Source organism: Monodelphis domestica, chromosome 6 (genome assembly GCF_027887165.1).
Source record: "Monodelphis domestica isolate mMonDom1 chromosome 6, mMonDom1.pri, whole genome shotgun sequence".
NCBI lineage: Eukaryota > Metazoa > Chordata > Mammalia > Didelphimorphia > Didelphidae > Monodelphis > Monodelphis domestica.
In genome coordinates this window covers 210,725,736-210,747,071 of record NC_077232.1, presented here as the reverse complement: position 1 = coordinate 210,747,071, position 21,336 = coordinate 210,725,736, and the positions used below count along the sequence as shown (strand labels likewise).

The 21,336-nt window shown below is 35.4% G+C and overlaps 1 protein-coding gene across 7 annotated transcripts in view; it reads right to left on the bottom strand.

Moving 5' to 3' along the window:
* The window catches only part of CLCN3 (chloride voltage-gated channel 3), a 145,344-nt gene that overhangs the window by 30,629 nt on the left and 93,379 nt on the right, over window positions 1–21,336 (bottom strand). For all 7 annotated transcript variants that reach the window (XM_056802889.1, XM_056802890.1, XM_001373293.5 and 4 more), the window contains 3 exons: window positions 6,786–6,943; window positions 4,621–4,720; window positions 1,813–2,000 (listed from right to left, as the gene is read on the bottom strand). In XM_056802889.1, coding sequence (XP_056658867.1) covers window positions 1,813–2,000; window positions 4,621–4,720; window positions 6,786–6,943 — 446 coding nt within the window. The remainder of the gene's footprint in view (window positions 1–1,812; window positions 2,001–4,620; window positions 4,721–6,785; window positions 6,944–21,336) is intronic.

Genomic DNA, 21,336 nt, shown 5'->3' with positions numbered 1-21,336 from the left:
AACTAAGGTATGCTCTTTTTGTTCCTACTTAATCCTCTCAAATTTCCCCCATGCATTCGGACAAATGCAGAATGATTTTATCGCTATGTTTCGTGTCCTGGAATATTCCACATCCCCATGAAATTCTAGCCAGCTCATCAAATTCTCGTCCTCTCTGGTCTTTCTTTGGAATTGGGCCTGTTCTTGCGAGCTAAAAAGTTTCCCAAGTAAAATTTCTACATCCTCAAAACTCGGTTCAAAAAATTTGAATGCCATTTCAATGCACGAAAACATTTAAAAGGTTCTGTACAGAACTGGGGCATTCTCTTTCATAGGGTCTCTAAGTCCTGTGTTATGAAAGATTTATGGACCTTCATATGTAGAACTCACGAATCTTGTGTGAACTTAGCAAAGTCTATAAGAGGCATGATTTTTTGTGCCTCTGCAGGTCCCTCAGTCTGTATTGTGTCTGTATTGGTCTGCCAATTTACCATCACTTTCTCTGTGCAAATTCCAACAGTCAGAGCTGTTGTTGTTACTGTCTCAGTATTTTTTCTTGTCTTTGTCTTTGTCACCATTAGTCTCTCTCATAGAATCTTTCCCCTTCCCAGTTTCTCCATATTTGCCCTGAAGTCCTGGTACATGTCTGTAATGGCTTCCATCTGTGGGAATACTTTGTCAAGTCTGTTGTCCAAGTTGTTAATGTTACCCTTGCCCAAGATTACTTTAAGTCATCTTTCTGATTGCTGTATAAAATTGCCAAAATTATCATGACAGATCCATAGACTGCTGGGAACATTGGCCATAAAAATGTCATTTCTATTTTCATTTGTTCCCAAAATTTAATTACATTCAAGACTGCCCTGAGGAAATTGTGGAATATAGTGGAAATTGCCCCAAAGATTGAGTAATACAAATGGGCAAGTATCACTAGCACCAGGCTAGCCTACAGTATTTTCTGGTACATTCTGCTTTTCTCTGTACCCCACATTCACCCCAATATCTGTCCAAACCTCCCCAAAGGAAAATAATTGTCAGTTTAAATTTGCCTTGTAAGCTCCTTCACTGGGCTCACAGAATTCTAATGTATAAGATGACTGCCCCTCCCCCCAGTCACTCTCAACTGTCAGTAACTGCCAGTTGTAACTGCTAATGGTGGATTCTTTTTGTCCAGCTACCTGGGTCTCCACTGTAATAGAAGAATCTTCTCTCTCTCCCCATTTCCCTCTCTCCTTCCATTCCCCCTATTCCCACTCACTCCTTCTATTACACACTGTTCAATTGAAATAGAACTTAGAAACAAGGTAACATTATTATACTACTATAGTTCATTATTTATGTAGAATGTAGTACTGCTATAGTTCATCCTAAATCCTGGCTTAAGTACAAATTCATTCAATTAGGCCAAGTAAGGAACTGCTATTCTATTAGCAGTTAAGTGTATTACTGGACAAACTATTAATTGTTTTATATTTAGTTTCAACACACGCTTAAACAAAAGTCTATTTAAAAACACACATACGTGTGTTTACAGAGTACTTAAGCTGCTAATGTCATTCTTCATTAATACCAGCAGTCAAAAATGCAATCCTTAATCATAGCAATGATTTGACTTTTTTAATCTCCCATATCTCTTAGAGGAAGTAAATTATTTTACCTCTTTTTGGGTGATTCACTTTCTCCTTAAATTGGTTTTGCAATTTTAATAATGATTAGAAGATTAATAATGATTAGAAGTAATTAAAATTACAATTTCACAATTTGTCTTGTACAGATTCTCATATATGGGTCCTTTGAAAAACTTATTTATTCCTGAGAGAGAACAAGATTTACCTCTGCTTGACCAATGATTAACTCTGCCCATGTTTTCCACTGTGGACATTTGTCTCTCTCTTCAAATGTTGTTTCATTTGATCCCCAACAACACTGCTCATGGTTGTACCACAATGCACTAAGGCAAATTCCTTCTTTTAGGTCAGTCATCCAGTCAGCAGCAATATCTATTAATCCAGCCAATGCTCCTATTAGTCAAAAGAGTATTAATTCATTCAATAAATATTTGCTCAACACCTTTTTGCAGGGTACTATGTCAAGTTTTGCATCTTACTATTTTTTACTCTGAATACTTATGTTTCATGCTCTCTTAATATTTCATATCTTCAATTTTTAGTTATTTTTCATAAGTATCTTTATGCTCAATTACTAAATAGATTTGAAAGCTTTAAATGGATTTAAATTCTGATTTCCATGTGTACTTTTTAAGTTGCTCTAACAACTAGAATTTTACCTTTATTTGACAGAATTTTTGAGGGGAAGGACATTATTTTGGAGCTCTAAAATTCAAGCAAAAACCCTTCTTCTCTCAGTCCTCAATTGCATAGGAAATTTCTATTCAAATTTCTAACACAAAACTACCACTGTCATAGATTTCTAACTTCATGATAAATTCTATTTCTTAGCTGAAATTATCCACTCTAGTTTCAGATATATTTTAATAACTACTTCACCCCCTATTTAGACTATATATGGTCTACTTTCCAAAAACAAACCAAAAACCACAAACAAGTTGCTGTTGGATCAAACCTCAAATGCACAAGGCCACCAAGTGGCCTATAACTTAGACATTCATAAAAGATACCGTATTTTTAGACCATGTTACCTGTGAGAGTAGAATGTGAGAGTAGGGGGAAAAATATTTATTCTAGTAAGATAAGATGTGAACAAAGCTGGTCCAAAGACTACTCCCCTAAATTTAAGAAGGGTCAAAAGATGTAGTAGAAAATTAAGCTCTTGCCAAACCTGAATCTTTCCTATGCACTTCAGAAAGACTAGTGACTTCAGAAGTTAGCATACAACTATTCTGCTTACTATCCTGGGATTTTACATATTCCTTCTTTTGCCCCCTTCTTTGTTTAGCTTTTTCAACCTCCTTGCTGTGGCAACTGCTTCACATTTAGTATATTTCTTTTTCTTTTTTTTTTGGTAAACATTTATTTAATTTTTTCCATGGTTACATGATTCAGATTCTTTCCCTCCTCTCTTTCCTCCCCACTCCAGGGAGCTAGTCTATAGGTGAAGGAAACGTTAGTAGTCCATCTAGCAATTTCCTTTTTCCAATTCTGATTTTCTTTATCACTAAATTGTTTACGTAGATTAAGCTAAATCTGTTGCAATTGCATGGCCATATCATTTTGCATCCCTTCCTGAAGAAAGTCCTCAAGATACTACAGCATCAAACTTATTAGCAGTCAATTAAATATAAGCATCTGTTCTCTTTTGCTTCCTGATCTTGACATGTTTGCCATTACTTTTCATCATTCTCCCCTATCCTCACACCTTTGCATTGAAGTTGCCAAGTATTAAAGTATATACACTGATTTGCCTGGAAATCCTTTATCAAGTTTTACCCAGAATTCATCCCTTGCAAAAGATGCTAATTTGTAAAGGTAAAATGATCTGATTTCCTTTTGCTCATCATGACCAATGCAATACAAAATGACTACATACGTCAAGAGTTTAAGGAAATGATATTTCATGTTGCCTTTGGATACAAAATAAAATCAATTCTTTTATTTGGCCCTCAGGAAAAAACCTATGAGCATCCTTCCATTTACATGTAATTTCCTTAAGTCATCTAGTTGATTTTACAGTGAGACTGTCAACATGGTTATGATTCAGTTCTATCTGTAATATGTCTCTGGCCACTAGACAGGGATTTCAATACTAACAACTTAGTTAATGTTTATAGACTACCTAAAATCAATTCAATTAACACATTCTGACCCCTTCTCTGCCACTCAAATACCATCACTGTTAAAGTGGAATGGGAAAAGACTGAGGGCATGTGTATCTATTTCTGTAACATTAAGAAACAAAATGAGTTCCCAACATGTTGAGTGGATCCCCTTTCCCCCATGAAGTATTTCTAAGTATCTCTCAGAATGGGGTATATGGACTATAATTTATACAATAAAACAATCTGCCACATCAATGAAATAATAAATCCATTAAAAAAATAAAGCATAAATATATGTTTTAATTATTAAAAATGGAATGATTATCCGTAAGTCTAATTGTGAGATTCAGAGAGAAAATAGTTGACATTTGAATGTTGTATACTAAAGAATAATGACACTATGATTTCTAAAATAAGAATTCTAAAGAAAATATTTGAGTGATTTACAAATACTGACCTTTCATATTTATATCATTGAATATGCTAATGTAATTATAAATATTAAACATGTCTTTTTTAGAACATGAATAATATAGTAATGATTACTTTTGCAGCAATTACTGCCTTAGTATAGTAAGAAATGATCAGCAATTGATCCTTTCCAGTTGCATTGAAAATAAATTTTTTGAGAACTAGATTTAAAGGAGAGAAATGCTTTTAAAATTTACTAATCCTTGTGTTTTGCATGATAACACATGTATAACTCAGAATGAATTGCTTGTCAACTATGGGAGGAGGTAGGGAGGAAAGGAGGTAGACAACATGAATCCTTTAACTTTGGAAAACTTATGTAGAAATTTGTTATTAAAAACATAAAGATAAAGCACTAAAAATTTTACTAAAGTCAAAAAAGAATTATTTCTATCTCCAAAATACAGAAAATCCTTTTAGAAAACATTTTTTACCTGATGCCAATCCTGTTAGTGTTACTACTAGCCATCCTGACCAAGCATCATACAAACTTTTTGTCATTTCCCATGCTGATTCTTTCTTTTTGCTGTTGATCTGAAATTTAAAATGTTTAAACTTCATTTTTCAAACTGCAAACAGAAATCAAAATAAAACTCTTTCACAGTTAATTTTTCATCCAGAAGAAACTGAATAGCTCTCTCAGAACAAATTTTACAAACCAAAATATATACATACATATATATATATATATATATACACACATATATACATACATATGCCCCAAAACATATACACTCAGGCACACATACAGAATGGTTACACACATCTTTTCAGGCACATCTCACACAAGCACTCACCCATCAATCACATTATTTTCAGGTATGAAAACCAAAACATCCATATTTCAGTACAAGACAAGCTCTTAGAAGGCAAGAACTATTTTGTTTCCCTCTTTGTGCCCAGAACCTAGCATAGTGTCTCACACAAAGCTAGCATTTGATAAATGTTTCTTGAATTAGAAATACTAGCAGTTGTGCTGTTGTACTTAGAAACATATTCAAACTTCTTTAGTTCTACTAGACCTGTGTGACCTGAAAATTAAGCCATCACAAAGCCAGAAGTATATCAGTGAAATTCAGACTCAAATGTCTTCACTATGATAATGTTTTCATGGACAGATTTCACTGGTCCTCTTTAATGCTCTTGTAATTTTACTTAAAACTGAATGCGACCAATAATAACGGTCAAAGGGCCATGAGAGCTAGATGGAGCTATTGCTTTCTACTCTGTTACTAAGAAACATCTACATGGTGCAATGCTAAATAAAGTGCTAGATTTGAAGTTCAAATACAGGCTGTGTGACATTGGGCAAGTCACTTAACCTTGCTGCCTCAGTTTCCTCTTTCATAAAACAATGAAAATAACAGCACTTATGAGTAAGGGTCATTGTGAGGATGAAATGAGATGCCATTTGTAAAGCCTCTGTAAATCTTAAAGCACTATATAAGGGCTATCATTATTTATTATTATTATTACTAATCATTACACCAAATACTGAGAATTTAAATTAGACCAGCTCTGGTAAATGTTCCCTAATGTACTATGTTGCTTTTTCTACTTAGGAAGAGGAACTATATTGTTTAATTAGATATCACATTAAATTACTTACAAAATATATCTAGACTGCTGTCTTTATGAAGTATCTTTCAGTGATATAGGCAATTAGATACCTAATTTACACTTGATTATCTTTTGAAAACAGACATTACTCTCCCCCTAAAGTTACAGAGTACTCTAGGAATAATATGGCTAAATCTCTGAGTGTGCATTTGATTTTTACCAGTTTTTATCTATGGTTCTGAAGATACCACATTCATAACACATCAATGACACGAGTCCTTTTTTGGGTTACATTTGAATTTAGAACCCTATTTAAGTGAAAACTTTTCAGATATTACCCAACTGCCCATCTCCCGGCATTTCAAAGGTAAACCTGAATCAATATGGCAAACAAACTCTATAAATAACACTCTTAAGTCCAAATCCAAGTAAGTATTTTATACATATGACATGTGACTTACAAGTAACCTAAAGGGCAGCAGGTAAGCTAAAGCATACTACTAACAACCCAAGGAGAGGCATCAAAGGCATCCTAACATAAAGTAATAAAATTGAGAAGTAAGAGGTGGATAGAACAATATTCCCTGACTCTGCCCTAATGAACTGCAGAATCAGAGTGGTAAAAAATTATAGGAGTTTTAAACCATAAATTCAAGGCAGAATACTTACACAGATGAAGTCAAAAATCCACGAAGGCATCACAAGTATTAGCCATATCTCATTTTCAAGAAACTATTTTACTTTATTGATAAATTGATTTTAGGCTTTATGACACTGTTGATGCCTTACAGAATTTTGTATTATAGAAAACTATATTAGAAAGGGGTTATAAATTTCATTTTGTTTGAAAAGTTTATCTTAAAATGGCGTCATGGCTGCAGAACATGAGCAAAATTTGTTACGTAGAAAGAAGAGGAAGAGTCACAACCTGCTAAAATACAGCTGCCCAAAGTCAATGGCTAAAAATAAATATTCAAATTAGGCTCATTTTGAGCATATTGTAACAAAACTTTACATTATTATAAATCATATCACCTACCCTTCTGTGCCTTTCTCTGTCTTTACATTTTTCTCTAACCCAATCGATGGTGTGGAAGTCATCATATGTACCAACACCCGGAATGGGTTCATCAAGAAGATCCAGTAAGTGTGTCGAACTGTTGATGCTGCCTCCATTCGTCATTGTATAATGTGTTCCTAGGGGAGAAAAAGGAATAAAAAATAATGGTTTTGAGAAAGTTGATAACTATCTATGACATATGTAGATAGGCTTATTTATAAGCAAAGAAATAATAAAAGGTTGTGTGGAGGTGGGGGACAGACCATATTAATTATTACATTGGCATAGAGAAGTTCTTTAACTAATGCATATGTCCCTTCCCCTGCCACTTATACTCTTAGTTACAAGGAGCTCTGACAGGGAAAAGGATTCACCTAGGATTTCTGTGTAAGAGAGGTGAACCCAAAAGTTCCTGATACCATCAAATTCCTGTCCACTACACATTACTTCTCTGGTTACTTAATATTGTCAATCGTTGTCCTTCTGGTACTTAAAATACCTCAAAAAGGATTTCAAAAATCAATTAAGAGAGGCAGAAGAAAAATAGGAAAAAGAAATGAAATCAATGCAATAAGAAATGGGCCAAATCAAAAAGGAAGTTAAAAAAGTTCACAAAAGAAAATCATTCCTAAAAATTTAGAATTGGGCAACTGGAAGCAAATGACTTCATAAGACATCAAGAAACAAAACAAAATTTTAAAAAATATGTAAACCAGAAGAAAATATGAAATATAAACAACTGACTTATAAAACAGAACCAGGAGGAACAATTTAATAATTATTGATCTACCTGAAAAGCTATGGTCAATTTTTAAAAAGCATGGAAATCATAATATTAGAAATTAAAAAAGAAAACTGGCCTGATGTTCTTGAACAAGTGAGTAAAATAGAAATTGAAAGAATCCACAGAATACCTCCAATATGAAAACCACAAATGCCAACTCCCAGGAACATTTTTCTTTTACTCTGTCCCTCCTCACCAGTGTTTTGCTTTTAAAATCTCTCCCAAACCAAGGAGAAAATACTGCAAGAAACTAGAAACAATTCATACCATGGAGATATATTCAGGATTACACAGAACTTAGCAACCACTACACTAAAGGACCAGAATGAGTGGAATATGATATTTCAGAATGCAAAAAATCTAGGTTTACAACCCAGAATCACCTATCAAGCAAAACTGAGTATATTTTTTCAGGGGGGTAAACGGTCATTTAGTAAAACAGAAGACTTCCAAATACTCATTAAAAGACCAGGCCCAGACAAAAAAATTGATATCCAAACATGAGATCCAAGAGAAAAGTAAAAAGGTAAATAATAAAAAGAAAAGTTAAGGAACTCAATAAGGTTAAAGTGTACATATTCCTACACGGGAAAAGGGTATTTGTAATTCATAAAAAATTTTTAACAATAATAGAGCAGTTAGAAGGAATATACATAGAGTGTGGGAATAAGCTGATAAGAATGACATGACATGCAAAAAAAAAATCATGGGGTGAAAAAAAGGACTACATTGAAAGAAAAGGGATGGCAGAGAAGTAAAGGGATAAATTATCTCACCTAAGGAGGCGTGAAAAACTATTACAGTAGAGGAGAGGGTGAAATACTAATAGGCAATGCTTAAACCTTACTTGCAGCATAATTGGGCTCAGAAAGGGTTGGTACAGAATCCTATCTGGCCCTATAGAGAAGTAGGAGGGGAAAAAGACAAGGGTGGGAGGTTAATTACAACAGAAAGGAGAGGGATGTGAGAGAGAGATTAAAAGCAAAACACCAGTGAGGAGGGCCAGAGTAAAAGAAAAAGAGAAAAATCAAGAGAAAAATAAGATGGAGGGGAAACAGATGGTTTAATAACTGTGAATGGGAATGGGATAGGAAAATGGATTAAAAACCAGAATTCTACTCTATGTTGTTTACAAGAAATGTATGTTGGAGGGGAGGGAGGGAAATAATATGATTATTGTAGGAATAATGTTCTAAATTGACTAAATTAATTCAAATGGAAAAAAATCCACAAGAAATGTTTGTAAGGCAGGGAGACACACACAAAGTAAAAAGGTAGGGAGGTAGAGCAGAATTTATTGTGTATCATTTGAAGTAAAAAAAACCAGGAGTAGCAATCATGATGTCAGACAAAGCTAAATCACAAATAGATCTGATTAAAAGAGATAAGGAAAGTACATCTTGCTAAAAGATACTATGGGGGCAGCTGGGTAGTAGCTCAGTGGATTGAGAGACAGGCCTAGATGGGGGAAGGTCCTGGATTCAAATGCACCCTCAGACATTTCCCAGCTGTGTAACCTTGGGCAAGTCACTTAACCCCCATTGCCTAACCCTTACCACTCTTTTGCCTTGGAACCAATACACAGTATTGATTCTAAGACAGAAGATACGGGTTATTTTTAAAAAATAAAATTAAAAAAAAAATAAAAGATATTATAAACAATGAAGTAATGAATGTCGATATTAAACATATATATACCAAATGGTATAGCCTCCAAATTTTTAAAGGAGAAATTAAATGAGCTTCAGAAAGAAATAGACAGTATTGAAGGTGTGTGTATGTATGTATCCCTGTATAAGAGCAATCACAGCCACAGCAACCATGATTCAAAAGTCATCTGATTTGGTATTGGGATCAAAACTTAATGTCTAGTCTTCACACCAACTAGAGTCCATATTGAAGAAATGTCCTTTACAAGCTTGCACACAGCAAAGACTTTCTTAATATAAAATTGTGTACTAAGCAACGAAAACATCACTTTAAAACGTTGCCAACCATTGAATCCTGCAACCTTGATTCCAGATCTGCTCTTTGAAGGGGAACCCCAGGAAACTACCACACTCCCCTGGAACAACCCGGCATCAAAATGTATACAGATGGTTTAAGCATGATAGTTAATGGGGAAAGGTACACCAGAGTGGCAGTAGTAATACAAAGACATTATGCATCCTTACCAGAGCATGTGAGTGCTCAAGGGGCAGAATTAATTGCTTTATTAACAGCTTTGCAAATTGGGAAAAATGGTCAATATTTACACAGATTCCCAGTATGCATTCTCAGTAATTCATGCCACAGCAGAAATTTGGAAATATAAGAGGATTTTTGACAAGTGCAGGCAAAGAGAACACATATGTCAAAGTCATAATGCAACTTCTTGAGGCTATACAACTGCCCAAGGAAGTGGCAGTAATCCACTGTAGATCACACACAGGGGCTAAAGATCATGTGTCCTTAAGAAACCATAGAGCTGACATTACAGCAAAATTTGGAGCTAGAGAAGGACCTCTACATGTATTGAATTTCTCAATAGTTGAACAGGAAGATCTAACTAATGCCTACAATGAACGGGAAATTCAATCATGAATAAAGAACGTGGGGGCAAAACAAATAAGAGGTATATGGTTTTCGCAACTAGGCAAGCCCATCCTGCCTAGAACGTTATTCTATCACATGTGCAATGCAATACATGCACAAGGACAATATGGAATCCAAGCCACGATCGATTCAGTGAGATGATTTTGGATTGCACTGAGGAATATCCTCATATACCATAATAGTCTGTCAAAAATGTAAAATGTGAATGCAATTCACTCAGGGAGTTTATAAGACCAAAGGGTTAGGGAGGTCATCCCGTAGCATATACTCCCGTTTCAATGCATACAGATAGATTTTCTTAATACGCCAAAAGACAAAGGGTTTAGTTATTGCCTTGTCTTCATAGACAGACTGACTAGATGGCCAGAAGTTTTTCCTGCCAAAAAAAACAATGCAGCATTTATGGTCAAAATCCTATTAAAAGAAATCATACCTAGATTTGGGATTCCCACAAAATTTCACTCAGACCATGGGAGTCACTTTACTCAATCAATATTAAGTGAAATTTATAAAAATCTAGGAATATGAGCAACATACCACACACCATATAATCCCCAAAGTTCAGGCCAAGTGGAGAAATTAAATAAAGACATCAAAACATCGAGAGGAAAATTTTTTGCAGAAACACACCAAAAATGGATGGAAATTATACCATTGGTTCTGTTCCATCTTAGAACAAGACCAAGTGGAGTTCTGCACATCTCTCCATTTGAGATGCTATATGGATACACAATTTGGCAAGGAAAGACTTGTAAACCAGCTTACATTAGAATTATAGGTGGAGACTGTCAATTAACAAAGTATATATATATATGTATATATATATATATATATAAGCTTTATAAACAAGAATGGCAGAGTTGCAAGAAATGGGCTTAATACAACAAACAGTACCCCCTGGATTACAATTTGCCCAACATCAAACCAGGAGACAAAATGTATTTTAAAATTTTCAATAGAAAATTGGCTACAGACATGAAATAGACTGGACCACACAAAGTATTCCTTACTACCCCAACAGCTATAAAAATTGCAGGGAAAGAATCATGGCTCCACTATTCTCACATAAAACCAGAAAAATCCAACATCATTGTAACACACATAGAAGATAATTAGCCAAAAGAGAGTACTGAGAAATGAAAACAACAACTAATTAACATAAAAAAGTACACCACAAAAACAATAGTGACACAATGTTTGAGACAATGACATCCCAGCAGTCAAGCCTGCCACAGTGAGAAATCAACTTTCCAACCCAGAGGAAAAGCATCCTAGAGGAAAAGCATCAAGTAAAGCTGATAGAGAGAAGAAACAAGAGGAAAAGCTGAAATGGACAGCTAAGACATTGAACTTTGTAAGTTTGTTTATATGAGAAAAGGGCAGAGGGAAAAAAGAACTTATATGAAAGACTGAATGTGGCAAAATCATAAAACAAAATTAATTTCACATATTTGGGAAATAGCATGCAACACTGCATAACTTGGAAGAAAGAAGAGATCCTTCAGTCAACATGAGAACTGGAAATCTGAAGAAACATGATTAAGTATTCATTCAACACAACAATACTAGACACAAAGCACAATATCACAAACTGACATATATTGGGAGATCTTGTTTAAATAAACAAGTTTCTGAAATTATATTTATGCAAAATGTAAAATATATATAGTTAGTTCCATAAGATCTTAGGCAAATAGAAAGATCAATAGATATTTCTATTTGACTGACATCAAGATTAGTGAACTATGTATATTATTGTATTATATGTAAATAATCTCTATAAATAAAGTATATACTACAATTTGGTTAGTGACATAGTGATAGAATCTGTAAATATTTAACATGGCATGTATATATGTTTTACATAAAATTAGGTTATAGATTAGGGACTTGGAGAATATAGTAAGTAGGGAATAGATTAGGAATAAATTAAGCATAGCATAGAGTTAATTATACTTAGAAATAGACTTAAGTTGCATTTGCAGATAGTAAAGTTTTGTTTATTGTAAACCTGATGCTAAAATTGTGTTTTATGGAAATATATATAGATAAAATATTTTGCAAATAATTATAGATATATAAAATAGGAAAAATATTTGTATTCAACTTAGCAAGAATAAGAAGTATTAGCACTAAGATTTAAATTTCTTTGTAATGGTTTCGTTCAATTATTTATTATACTGAATTTATTGTAAAACCCCAAAACTACCCTTACCCAAACATTCCTGCATAATAAAATTCCTTAGATTATTTAAAGTTAGCATGGAATACTGATAGAGTAATTGAGGGAACTTTATTATTGGGGGCAGTATTTAGAAATTTAGTAGCTTGGAAAATATAATAAAAATAAGTGACCTTGGGAAGATCAAAACAATAAAAAAGGGACAATTGTGGAAAGTAAAACTGAAGCAAATTTTGAGATTTCTGCTACTCAGATGGAACAAAAAGCCAGTGGAATGTTAGAGAGAAGATACTGACAAGAATTACAGTTGGTTATGCCCAAAGGGTGATAAAAGACTGTCTGCCCTTTAATCCAGCTATAGCACTGCTGGGTTTGTACCCCAAAAAGATAATAAGGAAAAAGACTTGTACAAGAATATTCATAGCTGCACTCTTTGTGGTGGCCAAAAATTGGAAAACGAGGGAATGCCCGTCAATTGGGGAATGGCTGAACAAATTGTGGTATATGTTGGTGATGGAATACTATTGTGCTAAAAGGAATAATAAAATAGAGGAATTCCATGGAGACTGGAACAACCTCCAGGAAGTGATGCAGAGTGAAAGGAGCAGAACCAAAAAAACATTGTACACAGAGACTGATACATTGTGGTACAATCGAAGGTGATGGACTTCTCCATTAGTATCAATGCAATGTCCCTGAACAATCTGCAGGGATCTAAAAAATACTACCCACAAGCAGAGGATAAACTGTGGGAGTATAAACACCGATGAAAAGCAACTGATTGACTACAGGGTTGGAGGGGATAAGACTGAAGAGAGACTCTAAATGAACACTATAATGCAAATTCCAACAACAGGGAAATGGGTTCAAGTCAAGAAGACATGTGATAACCAGTGGAATCGTGCATCGGCTATGGGAGAGGGAAAGGTGGGGGGGCAGGGGGGGGAAGGGAGGAAAAGAAAATGATCTTTGTTTCCAGTGAATAATGTATGGAAACAACCAAATAAAATAATGTTTAAAAATTAAAATTAAAAAAAAGAAGAATTACAGTTGGTGGGGAGAAAGGAAACTTAAGAGTGACAGTTGGTCGCATGACTCTCCTGGCCCTCGAATTGGAACGAACCTATCTCCCTGTCCTGGAACAAAAGTGCCTCTATTCCTGGATTTTTCCCAACTGTGTGCTCTGCCTGAAAACCTGTGATTGTGTCTTCGAACAAAAGGATTGAAGGGGAGCAGTTTAAACTGTAAGACCAGTCTTTAAGAGCGTCAGCCCAAAGAGACAGGCCCAACCAGCTCTAAAGGTCAGGACCTTTTCTTCTTCTTGAACATAAAAAAACTAACACAGATTAACATAGACAGGAATAGAAGAAACCCTCCACCAGACTGTGAGGCCTGGCCTCAGCTCACAACCTGAGAGACTCAAATCCAACGTAGGGAAATTCCCATTCCCTCTTCCCTGATACTTCCTCAATCGAAACTTGTTATTAAATTAATCTTTATTTAAATAAATCTCAGTCAGATAAGAGATCATTTCGGAGGAATATAGAAGGAGCTGAACTTAAGGACAGCCATTCAACCATAAACTGTCCTTATCAGACCTGGTCAGACCTTATAAGACCTTATCAGACCTGCTGGGCGAATTTGGATCAGAGAAAGGCTTGTCCTAAAGGGAGATCCATGCTTACCTGCCCTGGGGTATTTTCAACATCAATCAATAGAGAAGACATCTGGAGATGGAGTCAAGATGGCCATGTAGAGGCAGCGAAAATTCAGACCTCTGAAAACCCTTCCCTACCAATTATAAACTAAATGCTCCTAGGGGACTGAAAATCAAACCTAACAACAAGACAGAGCCAAGGAACCCTAATGCTGGACTCAACTTAAAAGTTATGCCCCCCCAAAAGCCTGAGTTCAAGAACACTTAGGTTTAAGGGGAAGGAAAAAGGAAGGTCCCAGGACCCCTCCCCCACCTAGAGCACTGAGCCTCCGTTGGTAGCTGGAACATCTGGGCTGGCAAGGGTGCTGGTTTGGAGGGAGTACTTGCGGGCAAAGCTGTGCCAGCCTCAAAGTGTTGAGCACAGGCTGTGAGGAAGCAGCTAAAGAAGCACAAAGCGGGCAGCCTAGTTGCAGCAGCTGATACACTCCATATTGCCCCCCCCCCACCTTCCCACAGTTTTTGCCTCAGGGCACATCTAGCTCAACCCAGCTGGACTTAATCCTATCAATGCCTTCAGAGGGCAGGCTCAAGCGCCAACACCCCTCACCTACAGACTGCTCTGAGAGATTTGCTGACAAAGTTCCAAGAGTGAAAGCTAACAGAAAAGCTCAAAACCATAAAATAAATGAGAGGAGCAAAAGCGTAGGCAACTGCATGGAGTAAAGAAGGGGTAAATATGAGCAAACAACAGAAAAAATAATTACAAATGACAACTTCTATACAGGCAATGAACAAAGAGCAAATGGAAAAGAGAAGGATAAGGGAACACCAAGTAAAGAAAACAGAAAACCCAGCAAATTGGATACAGTCCCGGGAAGAACTCAAAATACAATTCAAAACGCAATTAAGAGAGGCTGACAACAATTGCGAAAAGAACTTTAAAAGCAAGATAAGTCATCTGGAAACTGAAAACAGTGTCTTGAAAGCAAAATTAATCAGTTTCAAAATGAGGAAAAGGAGATGAAAGATGAGGCAAAAAAGATGAAAGACGTGACAAAGAAAATGAAAGATGAGGCAGAGAAGATGAAAGGTGACCTCCAAAGAAAATCAATTCAAAGGAGAAAGATGACCAAAAAGCCAGGGATAAAATCCAGTCTTTAAGAACCAGAATACACAAAAACTAGAAACAAGCAACTTCACAAGGCAGCAGGACACTATAAAACAAAACCAAAAGAATGAAAAAATTGAGGAAAATATGAAGCACCTCATTCACAAAACAGAAGATTTAGAAAATCACTCCAGGAGAGACAACTTAAGAATCATTGGTCTAACGGAAGACCATGACGAAAAAAAAAAAAGCCTAGACATCATACTACAGGAAATTATCCAAGAAAACTGCCCAAATATTTTAGAACAAGAGGGAAAAGTGGAGATTGAAAGAATCCACAGATCACCTCCTATATTTAATTCCCAACTGACAACACCCAGGAATGTTATAGCCAAATTCAAGAACTATCAGGCCAAGGAAAAAATATTACGAACTGCTAAGAAGTCATTCAGATACCATGGAACCACAGTGAAGATAACATACGATCTCGGTGCATCTACACTGAAGGACCAAAAGGCATGGAATATGATATTCCGGAAAGCGAGGGAACTAGGTCTACAAACAAGAATCAACTACCCAGCAAAACTGACTATATTCATACAGGGGAAAATATGGTCATTTAAAAAAACAGAAGAATTCCAAGAATTTGTAAAGAAAAGACCAGACCTGAATAGAAAATCTGATGCCGAACCACAGAACTCAAGAGTATCCTCAAAAAGCAATTAAGAAAGAGGGAAAAAAGAAAAAAAAACAAAAAAAAATTTTTAAGAGACACAGTAAGTTAAAATGATATGTATCTCTATAAGGAAAGAGGTCATTGGTAACTTTAAAATTATCATCATCACCTGGGCAGCTAGAAAAATTATATTTAGAGGGAACAGTGACAAACTGTATAGGATGAAATGCCAAAACATAAATATGTATATAGATATATGTATGCATAAATACATGTGTGTATATATACATATATATATATATAAAATTAGAGCTAAAAAAGAGGTTAATACTAAAAGAAATGGGAAAAGAAACAAAATGGGGTAAATTTATATGTCACAAAGAAGAACATAGGAGAAGGGGAGGAGAACACCAAAACACTAGAAGTATAAAATGGATGAAGATAGGAAATACTCAATTCTTACATGCAATTGAAATTGACTCAAAGAGGGAAGAACAATCAAATATATTGGAGCATAGAATGGATTTATACCCTATAGGGAAGTAGAAGAGTAACAAAAAGACTGGTGGGGAGGGCAGCAGTACAAGGGAGGGAGAGGGTAGGGGGATAGTTTTAAAAGACTATAAAGAAAATAACAGGGGAATAAGAAGGGAGGGGGGTAGAAAGGGAAGTACAATAAGGGTGGGAATTAGGGGGACTGATTAAAAACAAAACATAGGTGTAGAAGGAATAGTGAAAGAAGAAAAGGCAGGACTAGGAGTGGAAATACACAGTTGGTAATCATAACTCTGAATGTGAATGGAATGAACTCACCGATAAAGCGTAAGCAAATAGCAGAGTGGATTAGAAACCTAAACCCAAACATATGCTGTCTACAAGAAACACACATGAGGAGGGTAGACAGAGGGTAAAAGTAAGAGGATAGAACTAAATCTATTGCGCATCAACTGATAAAAAGACAGGAGCCACAATCATGATATCTGATGAAGCCAAAGTAAAAATAGATCTAGTTAAAAGAGATAGGGAAGGTAATTACATCCTGTTAAAGGCAGTATAGACAATGATGAAATATCCGTGCTCAACATATATACATAAAATGGCACAGCATCCAAATTTCTAAAGGAGAAACTAGTAGAGTTGAAGGAGGAAATAGATAGAAAAATTATACTAGTGGGAGACCTGAAGCTTCCTCTATCTGATCTAGATAAATCAAACCAAAAAATAAATCAGAAAAAGGTAAGAGAAGTGAATGAAATTTTAGAAAAATTAGTTAGTAGATATATGGAGAAAAATAAATAGGGACAAAAAGGAATACACCTTCTTTTCAGCAGCACATGGTACATTCACAAATATTGACCATGTACTAGGGCATAAAAGCATTGCAAACAAGTGCAAAAGAGCAGAAATAATAAATGCAACCTTCTCAGATCACAATGTAATGAAAATAATAATTAGTAAGGGTACATGGAGAGGCAAATCAAAAATTAATTGGAAATTAAAAAATACGATTCTCCAAAATCTGTTAAAGAACAAATCATAGAAACAATAATTTCATTGAAGAAAATGACAATGATGTGACATCCTTACAAAATCTATGGGATGCAGTCAAAGCAGTACTTATGAGGAAATTCATATCCTTGAGTTCATATATTAACAAATTAGAGAGGGCAGAGATCAATGAATTAAATTAAATTAATTAATCAAATTAAAAAACTAAAAAGTGAACAAATTAAAAAACCTCAGATGAAGACTAAATGAGAGATCCTAAAAATCAAAGGAGAAATTAATAAATTGAATGTCAAAGAACTGTTGATTTAATAAATAAGACAAGAAGCTGGTACTTTGAAAAAACAAATAAAGACAAAGTACTGGCCAATCTTTTTTTTTTTTTAGTTTTTAAAACATTATTTTATTTGGCCATTTTCATACATTATTCATTGGAAACAGATCGTTTACTTTTCCTCCCCCACCCCTTCCCTGGCCGACGCGCGATTTGTCAGGGTATCACATGTGTCCTTGCTCTGAACCCATTTCCTTGTTGTTAGTATTTGCATTAGGGTGTTCATTTAGCATCTCTCCTCGATCATGTCCCCTCAACCTCTGTAGTCAAGCAGTTGCTTTTTCTCGGTGTTTTTACTCCCTCAGTTTGTCCTCTGCTTGTGGATAGTTTGGTTTTTTTTCTCGTAGAGCGCTGCAGATTGTTTAGGGACATTGTAAAGCCATTACTGGAGAAGTCCATTATGTTCTCTTGTACCACAATGTGTCAGTCTCTGTGTACAATGTTCTCCTGGTTCTGCTCCTCTCATTCTGCATCACTTCCTGGAAGTTGTTCCAGTCTCCATGGAATTCCTCCACTTTATTATTCCTTTGAGCACAATAATATTCCATCAACAACATATACCATAATTTGTTCAGCCATTCCCCAATTGAAGGGCTTCCCCTCGTTTTCCAATTTTTGGCCACCACAAAGAGTGCAGCTATGAATATTCTTGTACAAGTCTTTTTCCTTATTATCTCTTTGTGGTACAAACCTTATCGCCCTTTGGGCATAGTTCCAAATTGCCCTACTGGTCAATCTTAATTAAAACAAGGAAAGCAGAAAACCAAATTGACAGTATCCATGATGAAAAGGGAGACCTCACCTCTAATGAAGAGGAAATTAAGACAATCATTAAAAACTACTATGCCCAATTATATGGCAATAAATATGGCAATCTAGGTGATATGGATGAATATTTACAAAAATATAAATTACCTAGACTAACAGAGGAAGAAATAGACTACCTAAACAGCCCCATATCAGAAAATGAAATTGAACAAGCCATCAAAGAACTCCTTACGAAAAAATCCCCAGTTCCAGATGGATTCACAAATGAATTGTATCAAACATTCAAAGAACAACTAATCCCAATATTATACAAACTATTTGACAGAATAAGCCAAGAAGGGGTTCTACCAAATTCTTTTTACGACACAAACATGGTACTGATCCTAAAGCCAGGCAGGTTAAAAACAGAGAAAGAAAACTATAGGCCAATCTCCCTAATGAACATAGACGTAAAAATCTTAAATAGGATACAAGCAAAAAGACTCCAGCAAATCATCACAAGGGTTATCCACTATGATCAGGTAAGGTTCATACCAGGAATGCAAGGATGGTTCAATATTAGGAAAACCTTCCACATAATTGACCTTATTAACAAGTAAACTGACAAAAATCACATGATTATCTCAATAGATGCAGAAAAATCCCTTGACAAAATACAACACTCATTCCTATTGAAAATGCTAGAAAGCATAGGAATAGAAGGGCCTTTCCTAAAAATAATAAACAGTATCTATCTAAGATCATCAGCAAACATCATCTGCAATGGGGACAAACTAGATGCATTCCCAATAAGATCAGGAGTGAAACAAGGATGCCCATTATCACTTCTATTATTTAATATTGTACTAGAAACACTAGCTGTAGTAATTAGAGAAGAAAAAGAAATTGCAGGTATTAAAACAGGCAATGAGGAAACCAAGCTATCACTCTTTGCAGATGATATGATGGTCTACTAAAAGAATCCTAGAGAATCAACTAAAAAGCTAGTGGAAATAATCAACTTTAGCAAAGTTGCAGAATACAAAAAGAAACCCACATAAGTCATCAGCATTGCTTTATAATTCCAACACATCTCATCAGCAAGGAATCTATCTGCTGAGACAAACACAGGAACTATATGAACACAACTACAAAACACTCTCTACACAATTAAAACTAGATCTAAACAACTGGAAAAACATCAACTGCTCATGGGTAGGATGAGCTAACATAATAAAAATAGCCATCCTACCCAGATTAATTTACTTATTTAGTGCCCATTGAACTACCCATTGAACTACCAAAAAACATTTTTACTGAATTAGAAAAAAAACATCAAGGTGCCACACATACAGGGGTTAATTTCAGCCCATTAGTCAAACCTCAAAATCTCCCAATTGTCCTCCTCCTCACTTTCTCTAATCCCCCTTGTCTCAAAGGTATATAATCTTTTTCCTTATTATCTCTTTGGGGTACAAACCCAGCAGTGCTATGGCTGGATCAAAGGGCAGACAGTCTTTTATCGCCCTTTGGGCATAGTTCCAAATTGTCCTCCAGAATGGTTGTATCAATTCTCAACTCCACCAGCAATGAATTAATATCCCAAGACTTTGCCACATCCCCTCTAGCATTCATTACTTTCCTTTGCTGTCATGTTACCCAATCTGCTAGGTGTGAGGTAATACCTCAGAGTTGTTTTGATTTGCATTTCTCTGACTATAGGAGATTTAGTTTTGATTTCTTTAACTGACAATTGCCTATTCATGTCCCTTGCCCATTTTTCAATTGGAGAATGCCTTGATTTTTTGTACAACTGGTTTAGCTCTATAAATTTGAGTAATTAGACCTTTGTCAGAGGTTTTGTAATGAAGGCTGTTTCCCAATTTGTTGCTTCCCTTCTAATTTTGGATGTATTAGTTTTGTTTGTACAAAAACTTTTTAATTTTATGTAATCAAAATTATTGATTTTACATTTTTTGATTTTTTTCTAGCTCTTGCTTGGTTTTAAAGTCTTTCCTTTCCCAAAGATCAGACAAGTATACAATTCTGTGTTTGCCTAATTTGCTTATAGTTTCCTTCTTTAAATTCAGGTCTTTCACCCATTCTGAGTTTATCTTGGTGTAGGGTGTGAGATGTTGAACTAACCCTAATCTCTCCCATACTGTCTTCCAATTTTCCCAGCAGTTTTTATCAAATAGTGGGTTTTGGTCCCAGAAACTGGGAATATTGGGTTTATCATAGACTGTCTTGCTGAGGTCATTTACCCCAAGTCTATTCCACTGATTCTCCTTTCTGTCTCTTAGCCAGTACCAAATTGTTTTGATAACCACTGCTTTATAGTCCTCCTTCCTTTGCATTTTTTTCATGATTTCCCTGGATACCTTGATCTTTTGTTCTTCCAAATGAACTTTGTTATGGTTTTTTCTAATTCAGTAAAAACGTTTTTTGGTAGTTCAATGGTTATGGCACTAAATAAGTAAATTAATTTGGGTAGGATTGTCGTTTTTATTAGAAAAAAAGACATGTACAAAAATATTTATAGCTGCACTCTTTGGGGTGGCAAAAAATTGGAAAATGAGGCGATGCCCTTCAATTGGGGAATGGCTGAACAAATTGTGGTATATGTTGGTGATGGAATACTATTGTGCTCAAAGGAATAATAAAGTGGAGGAATTTCATGGGAACTGGAACAACCTCCAAGAAGTGATGCAGAGTGAGAGGAGCAGAACCAGGAGAACATTGTACACAGAGACTGATACACTGTGGTACAATCGAATGTAATGGACTTCTCCATTAGTGGCAATGCAATGACCCCAAACAACCTGGAGGAATCTATGAGAAAAACTTCTATCCACATCCAGAGGAACCACTGTGTGAGTAAAAACACCAAAGAAAAACAACTGCTTGAATACATGGGTTGAAGCCATGTTGTTGGTGATGT